This window comes from Oncorhynchus gorbuscha, linkage group LG22, assembly GCF_021184085.1.
Source record: "Oncorhynchus gorbuscha isolate QuinsamMale2020 ecotype Even-year linkage group LG22, OgorEven_v1.0, whole genome shotgun sequence".
Taxonomy (NCBI): domain Eukaryota; kingdom Metazoa; phylum Chordata; class Actinopteri; order Salmoniformes; family Salmonidae; genus Oncorhynchus; species Oncorhynchus gorbuscha.
The window spans coordinates 18,266,172-18,292,024 of NC_060194.1; the positions used below are offsets into that span (position 1 = coordinate 18,266,172).

At 43.4% G+C, this 25,853-nt stretch overlaps 1 protein-coding gene across 2 annotated transcripts in view; it reads left to right on the plus strand.

Moving 5' to 3' along the window:
- The window catches only part of LOC124009664 (receptor-type tyrosine-protein phosphatase N2-like), a 160,885-nt gene that overhangs the window by 49,660 nt on the left and 85,372 nt on the right, over nt 1-25,853 (plus strand). For both annotated transcript variants that reach the window (XM_046321691.1, XM_046321692.1), the window contains 10 exons: nt 483-606; nt 1,143-1,287; nt 2,101-2,470; nt 2,748-2,860; nt 3,077-3,284; nt 3,588-3,634; nt 4,178-4,351; nt 5,960-6,240; nt 7,727-7,813; nt 12,322-12,401. In XM_046321691.1, coding sequence (XP_046177647.1) covers nt 483-606; nt 1,143-1,287; nt 2,101-2,470; nt 2,748-2,860; nt 3,077-3,284; nt 3,588-3,634; nt 4,178-4,351; nt 5,960-6,240; nt 7,727-7,813; nt 12,322-12,401 — 1,629 coding nt within the window. The remainder of the gene's footprint in view (nt 1-482; nt 607-1,142; nt 1,288-2,100; nt 2,471-2,747; nt 2,861-3,076; nt 3,285-3,587; nt 3,635-4,177; nt 4,352-5,959; nt 6,241-7,726; nt 7,814-12,321; nt 12,402-25,853) is intronic.

Genomic DNA, 25,853 nt, shown 5'->3' on the forward strand with positions numbered 1-25,853 from the left:
TTTGACCAGAGCCCTATGGATAATAGGGTGCCATTTGAGACATCCATAGTGACCTTTGACCTAATCCACCAGGGATTAAAAACAGTTATTTTGTGATTTGTCACATAATGCAATTGATAGTGTCAGGCCCAACGCAGGAGATGAGAAGCAGGTACAGGGAGTGAACCATTTAATACAGACAGACATGTAACGGAACGGGGACAGCGTCTGGACATAAACACCACACGACAAAATGCTACTTCAGGGAACAACACAGAGGAGCAGACATATACACGGGGCAATCAACACAGTGAGGGAGTCCAGGTGAGTCAAATGAGCACAGCTGCTCGTAATGATGGTAACAGGTGCGTATGATGACGGGTAGCCTGGCACCCTCGAACGCCAGGGAGGGGGGAGCGGGAGCAGGCTTGATAGATAGTATATGTGCAACCATTTTTTTCTAGTCTCACATTCTGAGTGTTATTCTTGTTGATGTGTTGCAGGGTTGATCTGGGAGGATGAGGCCACCCAGCAGATCCTGTCCAAGGAGCTGTCCAAGCTGAGGAAGATCCCCTACAGACGCCTACAGGACTCCAGCCCCCATGTCTATAGCAGCAGCAAATCCAGGTCACTGTTCTAGCAGGCAGCACCATCCATTACACCTGTGCAAACACGTATGCATGCAGACAGACAGGCAGACTCTAAGAGTGCACATGTTAGAATATGATGACTGATGAGCTGGTTTATGTCTGAACGGATCTAGTTTCTAGCTCTGGATAGTCCGGGTTATCTGTCTGTCTGTTCCTTATGGCTGTTTGTTCATGTGTTTTTTGTTGTTGTTTTTTTCTACCTTTATTTAACTAGGCAAGTCAGTTAAGAACATATTCTTATTTTCAATGACTGCCTAGGAACAGTGGGTTAACATCCTGTTCAGGGGCAGAACGTCAGATTTGTACCTTGTCAGCTCGGGGATATGAACTTGCAACCTTTCGGTTACTAGTCCAACGCTCTAACCACTAGGCTACCCTGTCTCTCTCCTTCTCTCCTTTTTTTATCTCTCTTTTTGTCTTTGTGTCTCTTTCCATCTCTCTCTCTTTCTCTAACTATTTATTGCTGTCTCTCGCACACTTACTCACACCTCTCACTCTCCATGTCTGGTCCAGACCCTCTACCCAGGCTATGGACCCAGGAGACCAAAAGATCAAGCCTGTGGAGGTGGAGCTCAGTAGAAACCTTCAGAACGTCCTACAGCATCTGGGCCTCCTTTCCCAGGCCTCGTCCCCCACGGGCCCCAAGAGTCCCAGCAAGGTAAGCCTCCCCCCCTGGCCACCTTCAGAACCCTGCCCTCCAGACCCCCAGGCCCTTGCTTTAGCCTGGGATGAGCAGCTGGATCCTTTTTTACTTCTCCATGGATGCACATCTCTATAAACACACACTCATGTGTACACACACACACACACACATCACACATACACACACACACACACAAACTGACGCTGTGGGAGCTGTATCATTATCTATCCCCTTCTGAAGGGTTGGTGAATGGCTGTTGGTTGACCATTCACAGGGATAGTTTCCTGCCAGATTATTATGAGGGAGATAATGCCCACCGAGGGTTCAGGAGTTCACTTCCTTAATTAGTAACACCCACATGATGGGCTCTATGTAATTGCTGTTGAGGGGGGTGACCAACATGGCCTAGCTGAATGAGAGGGCCAAACCCCTGCTGAGGTCCAGGCATTGAGGGGTTGGGGATGGTACCCCTTTATTTATCGAGAATGGGGAGAGTAGACCTTTATTTATTAAGGATGGGGTTGGTGGAAAACATTCGTTTTGAGATGAGCATGTGGGAGATGGATGGATCATAGAGTGTTGTTGACCCGTCCGTATAGTGTACTGCTTAGGAAGATATTACATACTCTCTTCTTACTGTTAACATATTAGCAATTAACATTTCATTTGATGGTGGTGTATTAGCTGGGGATTTAAGTGAAGCACTAAGTAAAGAACACTTTGATCTATTTGATAACACTTTCTATGAAGTAAATGTATAATGCTACATAATTACCTTTTTATATAATGCCTTATAATACACCAATAATGTGTTTTATTATCTTGCAGAGTGACCTTTACCAATCTGGCGTCTTCTCTGACTACTACCGGCCCAAGTCCCAGGGAGAGGGACATTTTACCCCACTCTCCTTATTCCAGCCTCCCTACCAGGACAGACACTCTGCAGGGGATGGAGACCTCCTTGTGGCTGCCCTTAGGCACTACCTGTCTGCACAGGGACCGCCCCAGACCGGGGGGGCCCCCAAAGTCCCAACCTTGCCCTCCCCGCTACGCCCCTCCTACAGCAACAGTATAGACAGTGCTGGGCCTAAAGAGAACTCTCAATCCCAAACACCCAACCTGGATAGACTTTTACTCCTCCAGACAGCTGGAGCCAGTCAACCCTCTAGTCCAAAATACCCCTTCAGTCCAATGGATGGTATGTGCTGCTTTTTACTGTACAAGTTCTTCCTTATTATTCCTACGTGAACAAATTAGCGCTATCAATAGTTATGGATCCGCTGAAAATAACAGTATAGCATGTTATTAGTTGTTAATTAAGGCATTGACATCTACCATAGTTGGAACTCTTCTCCCTCTCATCCTCTCTTCCCTTCTCCCCTCTCCTTCTCTTCTCTCCTCATCTTCTCTTTTCTCCTCTCCTCCTCTTCTCTCCCATCCTCCTCTCATCCCCTCTCCTCTTTCCTCCTCCACAGAGGTGTTCATCCAGAAGGTTCTGAAGAACGTGGGCAGACACAATGTGGACGTGGACGACATGAGTCCAAAAGACCTGGACCAGCTGTCTACACTGATCGCTAACGCCCTACAGGTAGAATAAACAACAACGTTTTTGTACTTGTCTTTCTTGCACAAACCCTCACACCTTTCTTACTAGCACTGATTTTGCTGATAGCTGCGTTTGATAGCTGGGTCAATGAATGTGATGTTTTGTTGTCTTACCTAGACACCGTAGTTGAATGCACTGTCTATAGTTTCTCTGGATAAGAGTGTCTGATAAATGACCAAGATGTAAATGTGAATGCAGGTAGTGGATAAAAAACATCCCCAGGCCAGACCAGGACCAAGAGACCTGGGGGAGGAAGAGGAGCAGGAGGATGAGGATGGGAATGAGGGGCCTGGAGAACAGGGGCCCGGGGAACAGGAGGAGGAGGAGAAGGAGGACAGTGACCCTCCATCCGCCACAGAGAAAACAGCTCCGGAGAGCACTCCCCTAGAGGAGCCTGTGGTCCAAGGTACACAAACCTGACAGACCTGGTTACTTGGAGAAGACCTCCATCTGTGGTATTAACTCACCAACACCTTTGTATACTCATTGTCTTTCCATGCAAACTTCAGGGTGACTAGTTCATATTGGCTGCTAAAAGGTATCAGCTAAAAATATTGCCAAAACCATAAGTTTCCCTTGGCCTTCTAAAAGAGTGAAAGGGAGAGTATATCTGCGTGGCTGTTATTTGAGATATGCAGAGTAGGTTTGCTTTCTGCTTAATATTATTCTTGTTGTCAGTAAACACTCAGTCTCTGTTATTTCCTGACAGAGCGACAAATGGAGGGAGACAGAGAACCAGCAGGCTCCAATGACAAGGTACCCCCCCATTTTGATTCTAAAAGTGATAAAGGGTTTGAAAGAAAGTGGAAATGTCAAACGGAATACTGACATTATAAACGGTGATATTATACCGCGTGTAGGGTATGAATCATCCAGAAGAGCTGATTTTCAAAAGGATTTTGATGATAAATCTGCAAGGTACTGTAGACAGTAAAACAGTTAGTATACACAACATGGAGAAGAAGTATGTTTTGAAAAATGGATTGAAAGTGTTTTAATGTTGTCAGTTTGCATACCTATCTTTCAAACATTTATCATTGGCTTCTGTCCTATTGCTGCCTGCTTTCCGAGAATTTGATGAGAGAAGCAAATTGCCTCCTCTCCCCTATCAAAACAGTTCCTCTATTCAGTACACATGGATTGCAACAAAACATGTCTCATAATCAAGATGGGGGAAAAAAGCCATAATGTAGTTATGATTGATTCGTATTTGTTATTTCTGTGCTTCCTGAGATCACCGTGACTTGTGTTGTTTGTGCTGTAGCTAAATCACCGTGACATTGTTCTGTGTTATTTCAGCCCCAGGATGCCGCCGGCTTATTTGGAAAGCTTCTGGCGTACCTGGATAAGAGTGAGTCCCCAGCCCAGAGACTCCGGGGAGATTCCCCCGGCCAGGCTGGTGTGGGTGCAGGGCTGGGCAACGGCAGGGATGTCGGTCTGGAGAATGTCCGCAGTAAGACCACTCTGGCCGAGGTGAAGACCATATTACCCAGACAGTTGCAAGAAAAAGTATGTGAACCCTTTAGAAATACCTGGATTTCTGCATAAATTGGTCATAAAATTTGATCTGATCTTCATCTAAGTCACAACAATAGACAAACACAGTCTGCTTAAACTAATAACACACAAACAAGTATTTGTTTGCACATCTTTATTGAACACACCGTGTAAACATTCACAGTGCAGGGTGGGAAAAGTATGTGGACCCTTGGATTTATTAACTGGTTGACCCTCCTTTGGCAGCATTAACCTCAACCAAACATTTTCTGTAGTTGCGGTTCAAACCTGCACTGGTTAGGAGGAATTTTAGACCATTCCTCTTTACAAATCTGTTTCAGTTCAGCAATATTCTTGGGATGTCTGGTGTGAACTGCTCTCTCGAGGTCATGTCACAGCATCTCAATCGGATTGAGGTCAGGACTCTGACTGGGCTTCTTCAGAAAGTCTATTTTCTTCTGTTGAAGCCATTCTGTTGTTGATTTACTTCTGTGTTTGGGGTCGTTGTCCTGTTGCATCACCCAACTTCTGTTGAGCTTCAATTGGCAGATAGCCTTACATTCTCCTGCAAAATGTCTTGATAAACTTGGGATCTCAGTTTTTTTTACGTCGATGATAGTCTGACGCAGCAAAGCAGCCCCCAAACCACGATGCTCCCACCACTGTATTTTACAGTTGGGATGAGGTGTTGATGTTGGTGAGCTGGGCCTTTTTTTTTCTCCACACAGTGTTGTGTGTTCCTTCCAAACAACTCGGCTGTAGTTTCGTCTGTCCGCAGAATATTTTGCCAGTAGCGCTGTGGAACATCCAGGTGCTCTTTTTGAATACTCCAGACGTGCAGCAGTGTTTTACGTATCGTAGACTCATCAAAGGAGATGTTAGCGATTTCCAGAGGTTTCTGTAGGTCTTTGGGTGACACTCTAGGATTCTTCTTAACCTCATTGAGCATTCTGCGCTGTGCTCTTGTAGTCATCTTTGCAGGACAGCTTACCGTGGACTGGTGAACATCAAGGTTTTTAGAGATACTTTTGTAACCCTTTCCAGCTTTATGCAAGTCAACAATTATTGAATCCCAGGTCTTCTTAGATCTCATTTGTTTGAGGCATTGTTCACATCAGGCAGTGCTTCTTGTGAATAGCAAACTCAAAATGTTGTGAGTGTTTTTTATAGGGCAGGGCAGCTCGAACAAACATCTCCAATCTCATCTCATTGATTGGACTCCAGGTTAGCTTTTGGAGAAGTCATCAGCTTAGGGGTTCACATACTTTTTCCAACCGAGACTGTGAATGTTTAAATGATGTATTCAAGATAGACAAAGAAAGATACAATAGGTCGTGTGTTATTAGTTTAAGCAGACGGTTTGTCTCTTGTGGTGACTTAGATGAAGATCAGATCAAATGTTATGACCAATTTATGCAGAAATCCAGGTATTTCCAAAGAGTTCACATACTTTTTGTCTTGCCACTGTAAGTAGGACCACAACGACTCTGATGCTACAACCTTTTGGTGTCGTCCTCAGTGATTTGAAATGCACTGTGTCCACATGTGGCGTTGAATCTTGGTTTAAATGGTCACGTAATCAAGGTGGCAGTGCAGAAGAAGTCGACCCACTCAATGGACGTGGAGGAGGTGGCTGCGCTGGAGGGCTGGATCCAGGCAGTGGAGCCTCCGGCTGCCAAGATGGTCTACCAGGAGCCCCTTGAGAAGAAAGTGAACGTCCAGGAGCCCCTTGAGAAGAAAGTGAACGTCCAGGAGCCCCTTGAGAAGAAAGTGAACGTCCAGGAGCTGCGGCTAGATGTCAAAGCTGCTGTGGCCACGAAGAAAACAACTGACGATGACTACGGCTATGTCATCACTGACACAGTGTGAGTAGTACCTTTCATAAGTAATGAATGAGGCAACCGCAGCTAATCATTCAAGGTTCGATGTTTGTGCGGAATTGCATTTAGTATCGTGCAAAGGAGTCTTTTTTTTAGGCCAGGGCCAACTATGGTGACTTGACAGGTGTTGTGTTGGGTACGCTAGATCAGTAGCAGCCATTTGGATCCATTGGTACAGTTCTGTTTGTACCATGACTTTTGTTTTTATTTTTGTTTCCTGTCTTGAATAGGCATAGCTGGAGTTGCCTTGAAACAAACCATTACAAATGGAAACAGAAATGTGCTTTAGATGCTAGACACCCAAAGGCCTACTGTGTCCCTGTCAGAGTAATTTCTCATTCCACATTTTAACTCACTGTTGGGAAAGTAATTTACCATGACTTAAAAAAAAGGGGTTTCGCTCACTGAATATATTACCCTAGATTATTTTCAATGTTTCAGTACTGGACTCATATACATGCATGAACGTAAATAAATCATACATTTATGAAGCATTGACAATTGACAAACAATTTTATTTACATGAATCAAAACCATACCCCAGTGTGGTATATATCATATGCATGTGCAATAAACATCCCACGTGCGTATCATTCAGTAGATGATGATTTGAAGGTGTTCAGGTCAAGTCCCTCTCCAGGGCACAGAACCCACAGCCCATCAGACCACCAGGAACTGGAGCCCACATCCCTTCACTATTCCATCATAATCAGGTCTGGTGGGCCCTCACTCTCCATAGGGGGCTGGGCTGGGGCTGTGGAAAAGCAATGACTTTTCTCAATGTCTGTATTAGACAGTTTCTCCTTTTAAACTCCATCCTCCCACTACGTTATGTGATTAACTAGGACTGAGGTTTGCACTGAAATGTATATCTTCCCGAGTCCCTGGTCATCAGAGACTCTGACTGTGTTTTAGAGGTGGGGTACATCATTAGATGTGGCCAGCGCTGAACTGAGCCACCGTGGTGCCAATGCACCATTTCATTTGCACTTCTCTGTCTGGCCTGAAGTCTAGGGAGTGGCTATGTCTCAAATTGCACCCTTTTGCCTATACTGCACTACTTTTGACCAGGGCTCTGGTCAAAAGTAGTGTACTATATAGGGAATATGGTGCCATTTGGGACACAAGCAGAGCACACAGGTGATTCATCATGCCAGAGGAAACACCTGCTCCCCCAGTTGTCATACCTCACCCTCCCTCCGTGTCTCCCTGCCTCCCTCATCTCCCTATTTGTTCCTCCCTCCTTTTATACGCCCTTACCCTCTCACCTCCCTGTCTTTGGACTTCACTCCGTTCCCCACTCCCCCATCTCCTCCCCCTCCTACCCTCCATCCCCCTGACCTCCGTGCCTCTCGTGGCCCCTCTCCTCTCTGAATGTGACAGGAATGTAATGTGTCGGAGCTCTCACCCACACTTAACAGGCTAAGGTGACAACTCTGTTGATGAACTCTGTATTTTTTTCTCTCCCCAGCGCGCTACAGACTGATGAGGGACTCCACTTGATGGAGATTCTGGCACGGCGGGCCAAGCTGCAGATGACTGACTTCCTGGCGCTCTCGTATGTATTTTATTCACGATGAACATTTTTATAGATTTTTCACACACTCAACAAAACGGAACAGAAACCACAAACATGGACTATACCACTTTTATGTATTTAACCTTTATATGTAACTATTCATTTTGACTGCATGCTTAAAACAGACGTGACTAGATTTGATTCTACTCTGGAATCTTATACAGTGCTGGGTAGAATCTAAAATGGGTTGTAAGAGTAATTGCCTGTAGCTTGTAGATAGGTATACATCCACTGATTTAATGCAGACTGAAATGCAGGGTAGTGTGCGGAGGGAGTTTATACTATAGAAAAATAGCTCCATGGATACAGTTATGCTTTAGGTGCCCTGAGCACCACGTCAAGTCAAACGTTAACTGAGGAGCTTAAACAAAACACCAACGTGGTGTCTTAATAAGCCACCACAAGGCGCCAGAACAGCTTCAATGCACACGGCATAGATTCTACTAGTGACTGGAACTCTATTGGAGGGATGCAACACCATTCTACAAGGAATTCCATCATTTGGTGTTTTGTTGATGGTGTTGGAAAACACTGTCTCAGGCGACGGTCCAGAATCTCCCGTAAAGTGTTCAATTGGGTTGAGATCTGGTGACTGAGACAGCCATGGAATAAGGTTTACGTCGTTTACATGCTCATCAAACCATTCGGTTACCACTCAAACCTTGTGGATGGGGTCATTGTCATTTTATAGGGCATAACCATGGTAGCTAAAATAGTGGCCACATTAATAGCCTGCCCAGCATTTTTATACTGGACCCTAATCATGGGATGTTAATTGCTTAATTATCTCAGCGACAACACATGTGTGGAAGCACTTATTTTCAATATACTTTGTATCCATTCATTTTCTTTAAGTGTTTCCATTATTTTGGGTGACCTGGCTGCAATCATTATGAACAGGACTGAACTCTCCATGAACCTCCCTCTCTTTCTCCAAAATCGTTATGTTTCTCCCTGCAGGTATCTGACTTTAAACACACGCACTCAACAAACGCACGCATACACACACACACACACACACTTAGAATGCAATGAGGCTTTTAAAGCCATCCTCAACGAAATGAGAGTATATAGTGACACACTGTGCTGGTCTGCGTAGTCCGTGGCATCTCCTTCACATAGGCTAACCAAAAGCGACCATACACACATTCTGCACACAAATGCACAGCTAGATATTGCACTGAAGCACATTATTTAAAGACTTTCAAAATAATATTAAAGAGGAAATGTTATGGGCATTCTGTGAAGACATGGTGTCATAACCTGTCACAAGTTCATTTCCTGAACCGTCACGCCCTGTAACCCACAGGTAAACACTGCTTTACGATGGGCCTCTTTCCTACCTTATGTTCAAGTCTGACATTGTGGTCATTGTAATGCAGTCATTCATCAAGTGAACATACACTGCAGTACTCAATAACCGTAGCAGTGTGTATGCGAGAACAATTTACCGCCATAAATACAATGCAACGTGCTGATGACAGGCATAAGAAAGGGAGTATTGTATGGGCTGATAGGCCCCCTTTGTGTCTTTCTAACTACTAAGCTTGATTGTTGGCGGTACAGGTAGGGATTGGCCGATTCCGTATCATGTGACACTGTGAATAAGGTTCTGAATGGCCCTTGTTTCTGAAGCACCTCACGGCGCTAGGGAAGGTATACACTGCTCTGTATTCAGCCCTTCAGCCCATGGGTGGCCTTACAGGGCTGGGCTAATGTACCTTTTGTCTTTGTCCCTTTCTGAAACTGAAAGGGCCTTGGTATGGGAGAGTGATGGATCGGGTGGGAGAGAGCTGGGGCCCTTTGTTAGAGCTCCGAGTCGGCCCAGCAGGGGGAGCAGCCTGGACAATTTGTCCAAGCCGCCACGCTTATTTGGGCCGTCCCACTCCTTGCAGCTAACCGCTGCTGATCCTAGACCACCACCCCACCTAGGAGCCTGGGAGAATGGCCCTCCACATAATCAAATACTGGGCCCACAATTCAGCCCAGCCAGCATGGCTCCTCTCACCTTTCATGTTGACTCATTTGTGCAAGCATGACTTGGTTCTGTAGGACCTTGAAATTAGTGTCTATCATGTTTACCATAATGAAGGAAAATATAGATACATGCATACAGGGTAATTCAATGTTACTGTTATATGTAGTAACACAGTATGTTAGACACTGTGGCTAAATGTTATACATACTTGAATCGATCATCTATCTTTGTGCTACTTTGTATGATCGAACGGACGATATAGAATAGGAGAACACAGACAGGCCGGACATGGCAGTTGAAAGCAGAGACGTTGGTTTTGATGTGTCAATATGGGTGGTTTGCTTCAGAATTGTGTAGCATTAGTTCACTCTGAATAATAGTTGTTGCGCAACACGTACCGACTGTAGTCAGACTACAATTTGATGGGGGTGACGTAATGTCTGACTTCATATGCTGCTCATTTCAAAGTATAACCACTAGGTGGGGAGATGCACCTTCGCTGGTTGCTTGTAATGCAGCCTATATGTTACTGAATACTGAAGACGCATTAGACAAGATTAATTTATTTTCACTGTAGAATCACAAAACAAAAGATTGATGGACAATGACAGTTCAACATTCTATATATATATTGGTTCTAACATACTTCAAGCGAACGCTTTTACATGGGAGTAATAGTCTGCTGAAGAAAGCATGCGCTTCAGCTTGAAAATCACAGGTACATTATTTACTTTTGCTGTAGTATTGAATTTCGAAAAACCTTCATTGGGAGGCGGTTGGCATAGTTCAGCGACGTCATGCCCATATGGGACACAAGGGCACATGCCCCCTCACATTTGTCCTGTTTTTTTCATTTTATTTTTCAGATGTTCAATTAATCCCCTCCATCCTCACGTACTTTGTGCCCCCTCTAAAATAAAATGGCCGCACGGCGCCCCTGGCGTAGGTCAGGAAACATATGAATGTGTTATGAAGTCACAGTGAGTGATGTTCCTTTTCAACCGCTAATAGATCTAACTCTTAATAGATGTGAAAAATCTATACATCTAGAGTGTTACGGGGGGTGAATATCATAGAGTGGTTGAAAGGCTGGCTGCTGGTTGAGGTTATCCTCCACACATTGCTTGGTACCTTAACCTCCTGGCTGGAAACATTTTTTGACTTCAACATACTGTACAGCAAAACAGTTTCTGTTCAATAGGTTGCCAAAAATAAAAATGTGCCGCATTTTAAGTTCAATAGGTTGCCATAACCTGGTTTTATTCTGGGTGGTTCGCCCTCCTTCATCACCTTTAGCACTTTTCAGCTCAAGATATATGTTTACAGCATGAATAGTATTTGCCCAGTGCCCACCCTAGATTTGCTCTTTGGAAATACGTTGTGAGGGGAAAAATAATATCTGTACATTTTCATTTGCACAGCGTTTTTCATTACACACAAAATGTACAAGGCACGGTACATAAGTAATTGTCCCTGTGACTGTCGGTGAAGGGCCACACATAAAGTATCTGTACCTAATCCGAGACCAAAACCCTCCTTGTCATTTGTTGTTTGTAAAACACTCGGAGGCACATTGAGATTCAAGAGGTATCCTACGGAAACGGCTCCTTTGGCTACAGGGATTCTAACAGCTTATGGGGTAGCCAGAGGTAAAATACTACTCAATCACTGTGTGTGTACGGCTCTGATTTAACACTATCAGTCCTGAGACCCCAGGAAAAATGGGCTTTTCATTCATCTGACGTTCAGTTCTCTGCATGTCCAGCCCTTACATTTAGCCTCACACTGAAGTGTTCTACCATTTGATTTCCAAGCACAATCAGGGCTACACGTACAGCACAAAACTATTTGACATAAACAGCTGCATTCACGAGTTTAAGTGACAAATGTCAATACAAAAAACAAGGTCTGCCAAAAGCAAAAACCTGATAAAAATACATTTATATGAATGCTGTAAGTACAGAAATGTTTTACTTCGTGGGAAATGAATATCCAACTAGTCAGTGACAGCTGTGTGGAGTTTGTGATAGCAACTATGTGAGCTTATACCAGTATTATAGACACTATGTCCTGGGATTTCCTGTGATCTTCTATGTAGAAGTACCTCTTCTAACAACTCTTGTGTACCTTGTAAGCGTCATTGTGTTGCTTGTGAGCATCATAGTTCATGTTCGTAGGAGTCTCAGCTTTTCATAGTTTGTAGCTCAAACCATTTTGCCTCTATGGTCGTTTTTGTAAAAAGACATGGCCCTGGGCCCCTTCGGGATCTGCCCTTGTCTCACAAACAACGCTCTAGCTCAGCCCCCGTTAATTACACAGAAGTCTGTAGCTCAAACACACACTGTTTAAAAGGGGTTAGAGGACTCATTGGGTTAATGACCTGGTTTGTTCTTTGTAAGGCAAAGAGGGCAGAAAAACAATGCTTTACCACCATGTAAAACATGTATTTCTCATTGATCATGTCTGGAGTGTCTCATCTCACTGTGTGTGTGTGTTTTATTTTTTACAGAGTGGTGGGCCCAGCTGTGACCTTCAGAGTACGACCTAATACCCAGAATGTCAGCACTGCAGATGTGGCCAACGTAGCAGGTTGGTCTGAGCTGCTCTGATAGCTAAATGTTATATATATATATTGCAAAAAAAAGCAATCTCTTGTGCTTTAGTGGAGCATGTTGGAACTGAAATGGACATTTGAGCTTTTTCAAATATCCAAGATTTTGTTGTTTACTCTCAGAACTGGTCCACAGTTTTTTATAGCTCCATACTGAAAATTCTCTGTATAGACCCCTTATAATGGAGATGTGCTGTTGGGAGAAAGAGTCAAATCTAAGTGACATCCGTAAGCGTTATTAGGAAGCCTCCCTTGCACTAATCACAACTCTTCTCTGGTGAATGAAATACAGGTATGCATTGTCAAGGAACCCACAAGGAAAGGAGAGAATAGCTGTATTTGTATATAGTTATCATTACTGACAAACATACAAGGCTGCTTCAACAGTTATGAGAAAATATTTATATTTATATAAGAAGATAATGTTTTTCCCCACGAATTGGAATTTGTTACATATCATACCGATGGCAAGTAGGGGGAGGGGTCCTCCACCCCCGACATTTAAAACGCATTTCCAGCAATTCTACACCGTTTGATTTATTATGCCTCTCTTGAGGGGTATTTTGAGGGGAAAACAATAAAAGTGGAAGGGCCCCCAACCCCCCCAAAAATAAAACATTATTCGTTTTTAGGGAAAACTGATTTTTGGGGGGGAAAATAGCTGACTTCCTGCACATTTTGCAATGGGGCAGAGAGAAAAATGTGTGGTTTTATAATGCTATTCTACAATTTTAGTCAGCTAATTAAAGCTAATTTCCTGCAATTCTGCAAAAATTCATGGGGCAGAGAGAAACATTTTCTGTTTTATAGCTAATCTCATACTATTCTTCACATTTTGCCATAAGGATGAGATAAATGTTTGCCGTTTTAAAGCTAATTTCCAGCAACTCTACGCATTGTGCCATGACGCTGACAGAACATGTTGCAGTTCTAATGTAACTGTCCAGTGAAAACTTAGTCTGTGAACTCATACCCAGATAATGTTGTTGACTCATCCTATATTGGTATTTGTGGACAAAGCATAAATTGGAGAAAAATGACCACCTAAACAAACAGACCATTTAAAAAATACTTGCTATTTTCTCATAGCGGATCATGTCTGGCCAATCAGTGGTCTACTCGCATTGATATTTTTTGTGACCTTATACACCCACACCATTCTGCTTTTGGGGTACGCCCACACCATTTCAACACAGCTGCTTTTTAACATACTTAATTACAATTTTTGGGAAGGAAAACTACTTCACTCATATTGTAATTAGTTTGAACTATAGTTCAAATATCATAGAAATCTAGAAACACTGGACAGTTACTTTTAAAGGTCGACTTTGGGGGGGGAAATGCTAAAATAACAGCTTTAAACTGTATAACTGATCAATGCACCATCATACTCGGTCATGTAATGCTTAAAATATTTGTTGGCTATTTAGCTTTAGAAGTGCCATTTCTTTCCAATCTCAGCTTCCCTCCAAAAACAAATCGTGTGAAATGACATCAATACATACTGGAGGAGTTACTGGCTAGCTACAAGTGGCTATCTTAGCTAATGAACTAGTTACGTGGGTTCCAGCATGCATGACATATCGATGAACCACCAAAGGCACACCCCATTTCTGTTTGAAAATTGAGGAGTTAGACTGTTTTTTTTGTGCCCAAAGTCGACCGTTAAAGCTAATTATCTGCAATTCTATACATTTTGCCATTGCCTATGACGTGTTAATGTGATATCGGGAGGTCGGGGGCATGCATTTACATTGTTTTTAATACATTATTAAGGAGACGAATCGACCTGTTCTGAATATTAGTGGGATCCCCCGTGGCAATTTCACCTATGTATCATACGAATTGCAGGACACACACACACACACACACACACACACACACACACACACACACACACACACACACACACACACACACACACACACACACACACACACACACACACACACACACACACACACACACACACACACACACACACACACACAAGGAAATTGCTCTGTCAAAGTAAGTTTAGCTTGAATAGATAAATCTAGTTTTTTCCCCTTCGTCTAGTGATGACAGTTTTGATAATTGAACTCCACACTCTTGATCAAGTGATTGTGTAATGGCTACCCCCGTCCTGTTTCACAAGTGCTATTGTTCGTGTTCGTGTCCTCGTTTCTCATTTCCAGCCCCGGACTAACTTGTTTTGAGAGGTCATGGATGAGCCTTTATTCGTATTAATGCAGTTGACAGAACCGCACTTGAAATGAAATACGGCTGCCTCTTAACTTAAGTGCAGTAGTGTGGGTGTGCTGCTGTCTCTAAAGCATCATTTGTCATATTCAACAAGAGTATCGGCAAAGATTATTTCAATAGCCCCAGTTGATGTGGTTTTTCTGAGACGTTAAGCATTACAAGGCTATTGTAATGGCTTCATTTTATCATCATTTTACAGTTTCTTCCAGACGCACTGGAGAAATCTGTGTGCCCATGTTTTAAGCAGTTGGAGACAAAACTTAAATGATTCAATTTTAATCATCTTCATAAATAAGGTGTGTTATAATACCATTATTATAAGATACATATAAAAAAATGTTGGGTTGTGTCCCAAATGGCACCCTATTCCCTATACAGTGCACTATTTTTGACCAGCGCCTCGGGAAGCCTTGGACTGGCTGGACACTGCACAAAGGAGTCAGTGTTACCTCATAGAACATTAGCATTCTTCTGCTCCATGTGAACAATACTTGATCGATAGAGAGCCAGCCTCCTGGGCGTCCCGGGCCAGAGTGGAGGAGGGTAGAGGACTGTGCTGGTTGTCTGGGGTGCAGCAGCACGGCCCTAGCTGTGTCACAAATGGCACCCTGATCCCTAAATATCTAGTGGACTACTTTTGGCCAGGGCCCATATGGCTCTGGTCAGGACTGTGCTGGTTGTCTGGGGTGCAGCAGCACGGCCCTAGCTGTGTCACAAATGGCACCCTGATCCCTAAATATCTAGTGGACTACTTTTGGCCATAGCCCATATGGCTCTGGTCAGAAGTAGTGCACTATATAGGGAATATTGTGCAATTTGGGACTCAGCTCCTGGCCTGCCCCGTATTGCCCTGGCCTGCCCCGTATTGCCCTGGCCTGCCCCGTATTGCCCTGGCCTGCCCCGTATTGCCCTGGCCTGCCCTGTATTGCCCTGGCCTGCCCTGTATTGCCCTGGCCTGCCCTGTATTGTCCTGGCCTGCCCTGTATTGCCCTGTATTGCCCTGACCTTCTGAGTAAAGAACCCTGGAGTGGAGCTTGTGGAGCTCCTGTCACGCATACCCGGCCATTGTTAGGAACCCAGGGCCAGGCAAAGGCTATTGTCAGGGGGGTGTCAAGATGGTGAGCAGTGGGGTGATGACCCTCATTGTCAGGCCTATTCATGCACGCTGTGGAGCCATGGAGTGGCAGGCCCAAAAACCACTTCCAGTGGTGCGTCTCGGCCGTGAGAACCAGGCTCCTCAATTGGCTGGAGGTCAGGGTCAGGCCAGCCAGCCGCGCAATTAGCACATTAAGCAAGGTCCCCAATGAAGTCCACAATAGAATGCAGAAATAAGTTGTCTGCAAACTGTATCCACTTAAAATGTTATTTAGTCAAAGATATTTTTAATGGCCTAACTGGTTTGACTGAATGTGTATTATTGACCGTTAAACTGACCCCCCTGTGTTTTCTATGAAGAGGAGAACATACATTGTCTTCCCTGACAATAGCTAGTTACTCATTCACTGGCTGAGTGTAATATCTGAGGTTTGATTTGTGTCTTGACATGGAAATAATTCTGTGTCACAGAGGTCACAAACAGTTCAATACGTTATTATGGTGGTTTTCCCTTGGAATCGGTGAATGGCTGAGTTTCTATGTTTGACACACCTTTTAAAAAGCAAGGAAATGGTGATCATTCTGATCAAGTTCACATACATCTATCGAACCACTTTTTCTTCTGTCAGTTCCTCACTTTTGCAGACAGCTCCGTAGAGCGGTGTTGTTTTGGGCAGTTCTATTCAACCAGAGTGAACACTAAACAGTCGATGCAACACTTTCAGTTGGGCGGTGTTTACTTTAAAACACATTCCTATTCACTCTCATTCCCTCCCTGTAGCTGGTAGTCCTAACCTTGATGGCCTTGAATATACTATGAACCATGAGTCATTTCTGATCACCGGAGTTGAAATGAGACCCCAATTCCTCTGATCATTACAAAGACCGTCGGTTGTATTTTTTTCTCTCTCTTTTCACGGTTGAGTGGTTTAGCATAGATCTCATAATGCTGACAGCTCTGACCTTCACTTCAGCTTTAACACTTGTTAAAATGTCAAATCTTATTAGCTGGCTCTTTAGGAAAAAGCATTGTGGTTTATCTATCTAACGTCTCTTCTCCTGTGATGTGAAGAAAGCCTTCAACCTCTGGTTAGCTCAGTCTTAGGGCGTAGCTTTAAGGGCACTCACTTACTCTAAGTATGTGTGTTCTACTGCGGAGAGAAATGTAATAAATACTATGTATACCTGTTTAATGGGATTTATTGTCTTCCATGTGACTGTATATGCACATGATGCTGATGTGCAACGTGAGATTTGTGACATTGTATTACAAATCTTGTGGTAATGATGCTTCTCTGGTTTTCCTTATCATCAGCTTGGTCTTTCTGCATTAACTGAGAGAAGGCACGTGCTTACTCCTTCCTGGAAAAGTTCCAAATAACATAGCATTTTGTCATCTTCCTAGATCTCTGTATGCTTGTCTGTTTTAACCATACAATATACAGAAGCTTAACACATTAGTGTATAAAGCATACTACCCCCCCCCCCCCAAGCCAGCTGATCCTTGGTGCACTTTCACATAATCATCATCAGTAGCCGCTCAGTCCCAAATCAAATTTGGGGTATGAGGTAATTGAGGTAGATATGTACATATAGGTAGGGGTAAAGTGGCTAGACTACAGGATAATAACCAGTAGCAGCAGTGTATGTGATCAAAAGAGTCAGTGCAAAAGGGGTCAAAAGTAGTGCACTGTATGGGGAGTTGGCTGCCATTTTGGACAAACCCTGACTTTGTCATCAGCACTTTCTGTTTGGATTCACTCCTTTAATTGTCTCCATTGATTTCCTGTGTGATTTCATTGGAAGCAAGTCTCCCCAACGGGACTATGGGTCCACTTAAGCCCTACAGGAGCCACCAGATCCATTGAAGTTAACTTCATTTAGTTTGCCTGTTGATCAATTCTCATCTCATGCTGAAGGATAATCAATTCTGGATTTTCTCTAGCTAGTAGCTAATAGCAACCTGTTGGCAAAAATGTGCTCAAAATCAAATTGGGGGAAAATGAAATGACAAAAACAGTTGTTTATTGATGTCATTTGTTGTGACACGGGTTGGTGCGTTATCTCTATTGTCTATCGGCGTATGCGTGGTGGTTGTGTTTTGTGATTTCTGAGAAATCCCTACAAGTGAGACCTCAATCTTTTGTGTCCCCTGCAGTTCAGAGGTGCTTGTGGTTATTTTGGTCTGACTTCAGAGAGAGCTGGGGTGGGGGGTGGAATCCTCTAGAGAGCTTTGGGAGCATCTGTGAGTCCTGCTGTGAAGAGGGTGGATCATCACAGGTGTTATGTGGAAGCTGAGTTTGTTTAGCAGCGGTGGCAGCGTGGGCATCATGGTCCTCAGCCAGCCCTCTCTGGGCAGACCTCTCAGGGTCCCTCTTTCACAGCTGGCAGCCTTACGTTGGGCTGCATCCCAAATGACACCCTATTCCCTATACAGTGCACTACTTTGGACCAGGGCCCATAGGGCTATGGTTAAAAGAAGTGCACTATGTAGGGAATAGGGGGCCATTTGGGATGCAACCTCTGTGTTGGCCCTGCTCCTGGAACTCCAGCTTCAGCTCAGGCTTCATGCCTCCTACAGATGGCACCCAATTTACGAATGAAGTGCACCACTTTTGACCAGGGCTTTGGTCAAAAGTAGTGCACTATATTAGGGAATAGAGTCCAATTTGTGCTGCAGATGGCTTGACTGACTGGAGCTCTCTCTGCTGGCTCTGCTGCCTGACTCCACACTTGCAGCACTCTTGCATCATTCCAGGGCAGGCAATGGACTGGCAGGCTTGGAGAGGGAGAGGGAAAAATCTGTGTCGCTGCGGTCTGTTTCTCTGTGCGAGAAATGCAGTATGTGTGGGATGTGTAAATAAATACTCTAAGCTTGGATGTAGGCCTAGTTCATGTAAGGAAGATGATGACATAACACAACATGTAGGGCAGAAATGCCTTCTTGAACATGTGCCTTCATTACAAACTTGTATGGGATCCGTAAATATGAATTAAAATGTAAAATTACGAGCCTAGTTAGACGTGATTGACTGAAATACTGGAGGTGATGACCATGCTGACTGTTGGCCATGTGTTTACATGTGAATTCTTAAGGAGATGGGTGTAAAAAAAGAAGACCTCTCTAGCACTCAACAAATAGTTCAAGGGCATTTTCTCCTACTGGTATCCTAAGTGGGATAACACGTTTAGCAAATTTTAAAGCAGCATAACTTTCCCATGCTTCCTCCAATCACAAGCTCTGAATCTGAACTAAAAAATATTTTTTAAAGGATTTCAGATTCTTCTACATAACCCCCCTTTTGGACCTTTCATTCCATCACTATTTTCTTACTGTAGAATGGATAAAACCCCCATATGATTGAGGCCCTCTTCATGTCAGACATGATGGAGTCTTCTCTCTGGGTCTGTAATAAAGCCACGTTCCTCCAAACTTCCTAGTCTGGCTTCTCTATCTCTCTCACTCTAGTGAAGAATGTTATTAAAGGCTAATAAAATGCTCCTGTTGTTCGCTGACCTTTGGTGGCCTGAGTACAAATATAGGATCTTAATTTGATCACTATTTTGATGCTGAGAATTGCAAACTTGGGGTGTATTCAAGGTTTAAAAGGCTTGTAAAGGCTTGTAAATTGTGTAATTTTCAACTAAATAATGTATCAACCCGTTCAAAAAATGTCCAATAATTATAATCCACATAATATTTAATATTTCCTGTTGCTGCATTATTATTTTCCCGCTGTAGCGAACTGGCTCAAATTAAGATGCTACATCTGTAGGCAGTATCCAGCTTCTCTTAGTGGGCTCTGAGATCCCTGATGAGAACAGAAGCAGACAGCTGAATTGATTGGCCCACTTCAGCGTATGGACCTTGATTACAGCCACATTCAAGTGCTGTTCTGTTCTCTACATCACCTTATCCACTGAGAGGAGAGGAGAGGAGAGGAGAGGAGAGGAGAGGAGAGGAGAGGAGAGGAGAGGAGAGGAGAGGAGAGGAGAGGAGAGGAGAGGAGAGGAGAGGAGAGGAGAGGAGAGGAGAGGAGAGGAGAGGAGAGGAGAGGAGAGGAGAGTGACTCACTAGGATTAGGCTGTCTGCCTCCCTGCTGCATATAGCCAGCTAGCTGTGTTCGCCTTGAAAAACCTTCATATAGTCAAGACAGACAGACTAATGCGGTGCCCTGTATTATACAGTATGTTGTAAATGAAGTTGCATAGATACAGTAGGCTACTACAAAGATGGAATGTACATTATCGTTATGTACTATTCTGTTCTCAGAATAAGACATATTTCTTGTAATTTTCTCATTTTGTAAAATATTAATGTTGTCCTTGAATGAGTAACACAAATGATTGATGGCTTCAACATTATGTTATCAGTTTTATAGCTATACAGATCACAGTAGGTTGGTGGCACCTTAATTGGGAGAACGCGCTCATGGTAACAACTAGATCGGAATAGGTGGAAGGGTATCAAATACATCCAACACATGGTTTCCACGTGTTTGATGCCATTCCATTTGCACCATTCCGGCCATTATTATGAGCAGTTCTTCCCTCAGCAGCCTCCTGTGATACAGATGTAGGATCTTAATTTGAGCCAGTTTGCTACATCAGGAAAATAATCTAGGGGTTGACACAGTTTTCGTAAGGGAAAATCAAGTCTGACATTTCAAAGCGGAAATTACTTCAGAACTTTTTTAACCTCAAATACACTACAATTTTTTACATTTCCCGCATTACAGGACATTTCACCTGCAACAGGGTGATCAAATTAAGATGCTACATCTGTACACAATATGTTCTACAGTGTGATTCACAAATGTCACTGTGTTCTGACTGAGTGAGTGATAAAATCATATTGGTACATACAGTGCAATGGCTGCTTGGTATAGAAAGTTAGAGGTATCTCCATAAGGTTACGGCACGAGGCGAGCAGGAGAGGGTTCAACTCTCGTTTGATGGTTGGAGCCAACATGAAATGTCCCTTGAAAGCCGGGTGCTGGGGCTTCTCTCTTTCTGTTTTAGAGTGTTTTATGTATTCCAACAGAGAGACAAAGTCAGCCCAGAAACTTCAAAGCTGCTGGGTGACATTTAGGTCTACATCTTCAAAGGACCCCTCCCTGCTTTTGTACTTCTGCTTTTTGTCTATAATTAATGTACTCCTTCCAGATTCTGAGTGGGATTTGAGAGCCAGACAGAATGTGTGTGTGTGTGTGTGTGTGTGTGTGTGTGTGTGTGTGTGTGTGTGTGTGTGTGTGTGTGTGTGTGTGTGTGTGTGTGTGTGTGTGTGTGTGTGTGTGTGTGTGTGTGTGTGTGTGTGTGTGTGTGTGTGTGTGTGTGTGTGTGTGTGTGTGTGTGTGTGTGTAGCCATAGCCAAGGGAAGTAGAAAAATCTGATTTAAAAAATACTTTTGTTATTGACCAAATACTTATTTTCCACCATAATTTGCAAATAAATTAATTCAAAATCCTACAATGTGATTTTCTGGATTTTTTTTCTCTGATTTTGTCTGTCATAGTTGAAGTGTACCTATGATGAAAATTACAGGCCTCTCTCATCTTTTTAAGTGGGAGAACTTGCACAATTGGTGGCTGACTAAATACTTTTTTGCCCCACTGTATGTATGTATATATATTTACATTTACATATATATATATATATATATATAATAAATAAATAAAAATCACAAAGTAGAAGACTGATATAGATGTCTGTAGTTTTGTCTTTTTTTGACATATGATTTGTAACAATATGCTCCTCAAACTGATCACATTTACAGAGTTGGCTCTCTGTTACTTTTAATGATTTGACCCATTTTATACATAGAAATTGACATTATAGGTCATTAACCAAGGATTGCGCATTCAGCAAGTCACCAGCAGAGGGAGATCCCTTTGAATCTATTTTCCCATTCACTGTGTTGGTGGTGCTCATACAATACCTTCAGAATTAGCAGAGAGCCCACTCTGAAAATGTGATGTATTTAAAAAATATATATATATATTTGACTAAGCATTCAATTAAGAACAAATTCTTATTTAGAATGACTGCCTACCGGGGAACAGTGGGTTAACTGCCTTGTTCAGGGGTCAGCTCGGGGATTCGATCCAGCAACCTTTCGGTTTCTGGCCCAACGCTCTAACCACTAAGCTACCCGCCGCCCCGTATTTGTAGAGTAGATTGTTGTCTTAAAATTAATCAAATCAAAAAGGGTAGTTTTGAGATATTCATATTAATGTTTTATGTTGAATAAATGAATGTGACATTTTCTTATTTCAGAATCAAGAGGGAAGACATATACTTGATATTTTAGATCACAATAATAATAATGACGCAAAGATATTGTCTGTATCATGTATGGTTCACGGATTTGAGGGTGTTACAAGAGGCATGTATAGGTCTAAAAAGGGGCTAAAATGGCCACGTTCATCATGGTTTTCTCAAAAATGGTTTGTGATCCTTCCTACAATGAAGTTTCTGTGTGAGAATTGCCACAACAATACTAAACATATTTTACGCTCCCATAGGTGCGAAAGCGCCCTATTGGACTATGGAAGCATCCATATTGATCATATCAAGCATGCATGTACACATGTATTTGACCTGTATTTCTCTCGTATGAGGTTGTACTGACTCCATGTGTTTTCCCACCTGAACTATACGGACGTTGCTCTACTCATTCTGCGTTAATGGATCAAGTATTTCCACTGGATGCATTAACAAAGGGCAAGTACAGATCTGTCTGGGAAAATAAAATGGTTTATTTTTCTCCCCATCACAAAAGAAAGAAAAGAAGGGATGAATTATGTATGGGTTATGAGAGACGAGTCTTCAGTACATTCTCAACCCCTGATTGAGTCTCAAATTGATCGGTGCGGGTGATGCCATAGTTCTTATAGGTCAGTATGGACTCATGCCAAATGACACCCTATTAATTATGTAGTGCACTGCCTTCAAGCAGGGCTGTAAAAATGTGTGCACTTTAGAGGGAGCAGTGAGAGGCGTCGGAGGAGATGGCTGCCGTTTTACGTCCTCCTAACCAATATATGCTATTGTGTGTGTTTTTTGCACGTTATTTGTAACATCTTATGTTTCACCGAGTCGTGGTTGAATGACGACATGAATAACATACAGCTGGCTGGGTTTTCTGTGCATCGGCAAGATAGAACAGCTGCCTCTGGTAAGAGAAGGGGTGGCGGTCTGTGTCTATTTGTAAACAACAGCTGGTGCACAAAATCTAATATTAAGGAAGTCTTCAGGTTTTGCTCGCCTCAGGTAGGGTACCTCATGATAAGCTGTAGACCACACTATTTACCAAGAGAGTTTTCATCTATATTTTTCATAGCTGTCTAAGATGCTGGCAGTAAGACAGCACTCAACGAGCTGTATAAGGCCATAAGCAAACAAGAAAATGCTCATCCAGAGGTGTGCTCTTAGTGGCCAGGGATGCGGGGAAACTTAAATCCGTTTTACCTCATTTCTATCAGCATGGTACATGTGCAACCCAAGGAAAAAAACTCTAGACCACCCTTACACCACATACAGAGACACGTACAAAGCTCTCCCTCACCCTCCATTTGGCAAATCTGACCATAATTATACCCTCCTGATTCCTGCTGACCTGCAATAACTAAAGCAAGAAGTTCCAGTGACTTGCTCAATACGGAAGTGGTTAGATGATGCAGATGCTAAACTATTGGACTGTTTTGCTAGCACAGACTGGAATATGTTCCGGGATTCTTCCGATGGCATTGAGGAGTACACCACATCAAATCAAAGATTATTGGTATCGCGCGCAGAATACAACTGGTGTTATGCATACAGTGAAATGCTTACTTACAGGCTCTAACCAATGCATATATGATGAACAGAGAGAAGCAGTAGCATAAAAGAGGGGTTGGCAGGTGGCGGGACACAATGCAGATAGCCCGGTTAGCCAATGTGCGGGATCACTGATTGGTCGGCCCAATTGAGGTAGTATGTACATGAATGTATAGTTAAAGTGACTATGCATATATGATAAACAGAGAATAGCAGCAGAGTAAATAGAGGTGTTGGGGGGAGGCACACAATGCAAATAGTCTGGGTAGCCATTTGATTACCTGTTCAGGTGTCTTATGGCTTGGTTGGTAAAAACTGTTGAAGCTTTTTGTCCTAGACTTGGCACTCCGGTACCGCTTGCCATGCTGTAGTAGAGAGAACAGTCTGACTGGGGTGGCTGGGGTCTTAGACCATTTTTAGAGCAGTCACTGGCTTCATCAATAACTGCATCAATGACGTCATCCTCACAGTGACCGTGGATTATAGGCAACATCTGCACTGAGCTAAAGGGTGTCAATAGCAAGCTTTGAGGCAAGCTGCTGCTCTCAAGGAGTGGGACTCTAACCAGGACGCTTATAAGAAATCCCGCTATTCCCTCCGACAAACCATCAAACAGGCAAAGTGTCAATACAGGACTAAGATTGAATCGTACTACACCGGCTCCGACGCTCCTCGCTTGTGGCAGGGCTTCCAAACTATTACAGACTACAAAGGGAAGCACAGCCACGAGCTGCCCAGTGACATGAGCCTACCAAATGAATTCTATGCGCGCTTTGAGGCAAGCAACACTGAAGCATGCATGATGAGAGCACCAGCTGTTCCAGACGACTGTGTGATCACGCTTTCCGTAGCCGATGTAAGTCCTTTAAACAGGTCAACATTCACAAGGCCGCAAGGCCAGTCAGATTACCAGGACGTGTACTCCGAACATGCACTGATCAACTGGCAAGTGTCTTCACTGACATTTTCAACCTGTCCCTGACCAAGTCTGTAATGTTTCAAGCAAACCACCATTGTCCCTGTCCCCAAGAACACCAAGGTAATGCCTAAATGACTACCGACCCGTAGCACTCATATCTGTTGTCATGAAGTGCTTTGAAAGGCTGGTCATGGCTCACATCAATACCATTATCCCAGAAACCCTAGACCCACTCTAATTTGCATACCACCACAACAGGTCCACAGATGACGCAATCTCTATTGCACTCCACACTACACTTTCCCACCTGGACAAAAGGAACACCTATGCTACTGTTGAAATGTTTGGGGTCACTTAGAAATGTCCTTGTTTTTGAAAGAAAAGCACATTTTCATAAAATTGATCAGAAATACTGTGTAGACATTGTTAATGTGGTAAATAACTATTGTAGCTGGCAACGACAGATTTTTTTATGTAATATCTACATACTGTAGGCGTACAGAGGCCTATTATCAGCAACCATCAATCCTGTGTTCCAATGGCACGTTGTGTTAGCTAATCCAAGTTTATGTTTATCATTTTAAAAGGCTAATTGATCTTTAGAAAACCCTTTTGCAATTATGTTATCACAGCTGAAAACTGTTGTCCTGATTAAAAAAGCAATAAAACTGGCCTTCTTTAGACTAGTTGAGTATCTGGAGCATCAGCATTTGTGGGTTCGATTACAGGCTCAAAATGGCCAGAAACAAAGACCTATCTTCTGAAACTCGTCAGTCTATTAAGAAATTAAGGCTATTTCATGCGACAAATTGCCAAGAAACTGAAGATCTCGTACAACGCTGTCTACTACTCCCTTCACAGAACAGCACAATCTGGCTCTAACCAGAATATAAAGAGGAATGGGAGGCCCCGGTGCACAACTGAGCAAGAGGACAATTACATTAGAGTGTCTAGTTTGAGAAACCGATGCCTCAAGTCCGCAAAACACATGTCTCAACATCAACAGTGAAGAGGCGACTCCGGGACACTTTTCTTTAAAAAACAAGGACATTTCTTAGTGACCCCAAACGTTTAAACGGTAGTGTACGTGAGAATGCTATTCATTGACTACAGCTCAGCGTTCAACACCATAGTGCCCTCAAGCTCATCACCAAGCTAAGGACGATGGGACTAAACACCTCCCTCTGCAACTGGATCCTGGACTTCCTGACGGGCCGCCCCCAGGTGGTAAGGGTAGGTAACAACACATCTGTCACACAGATCCTCAACACGGGGGCTCGTCGGGGGTGTGTGCTCAGCCCCTCATGTACTCTCTGTTCTCCCATGACTGCATGGCCAAGCACGATTCCAACAC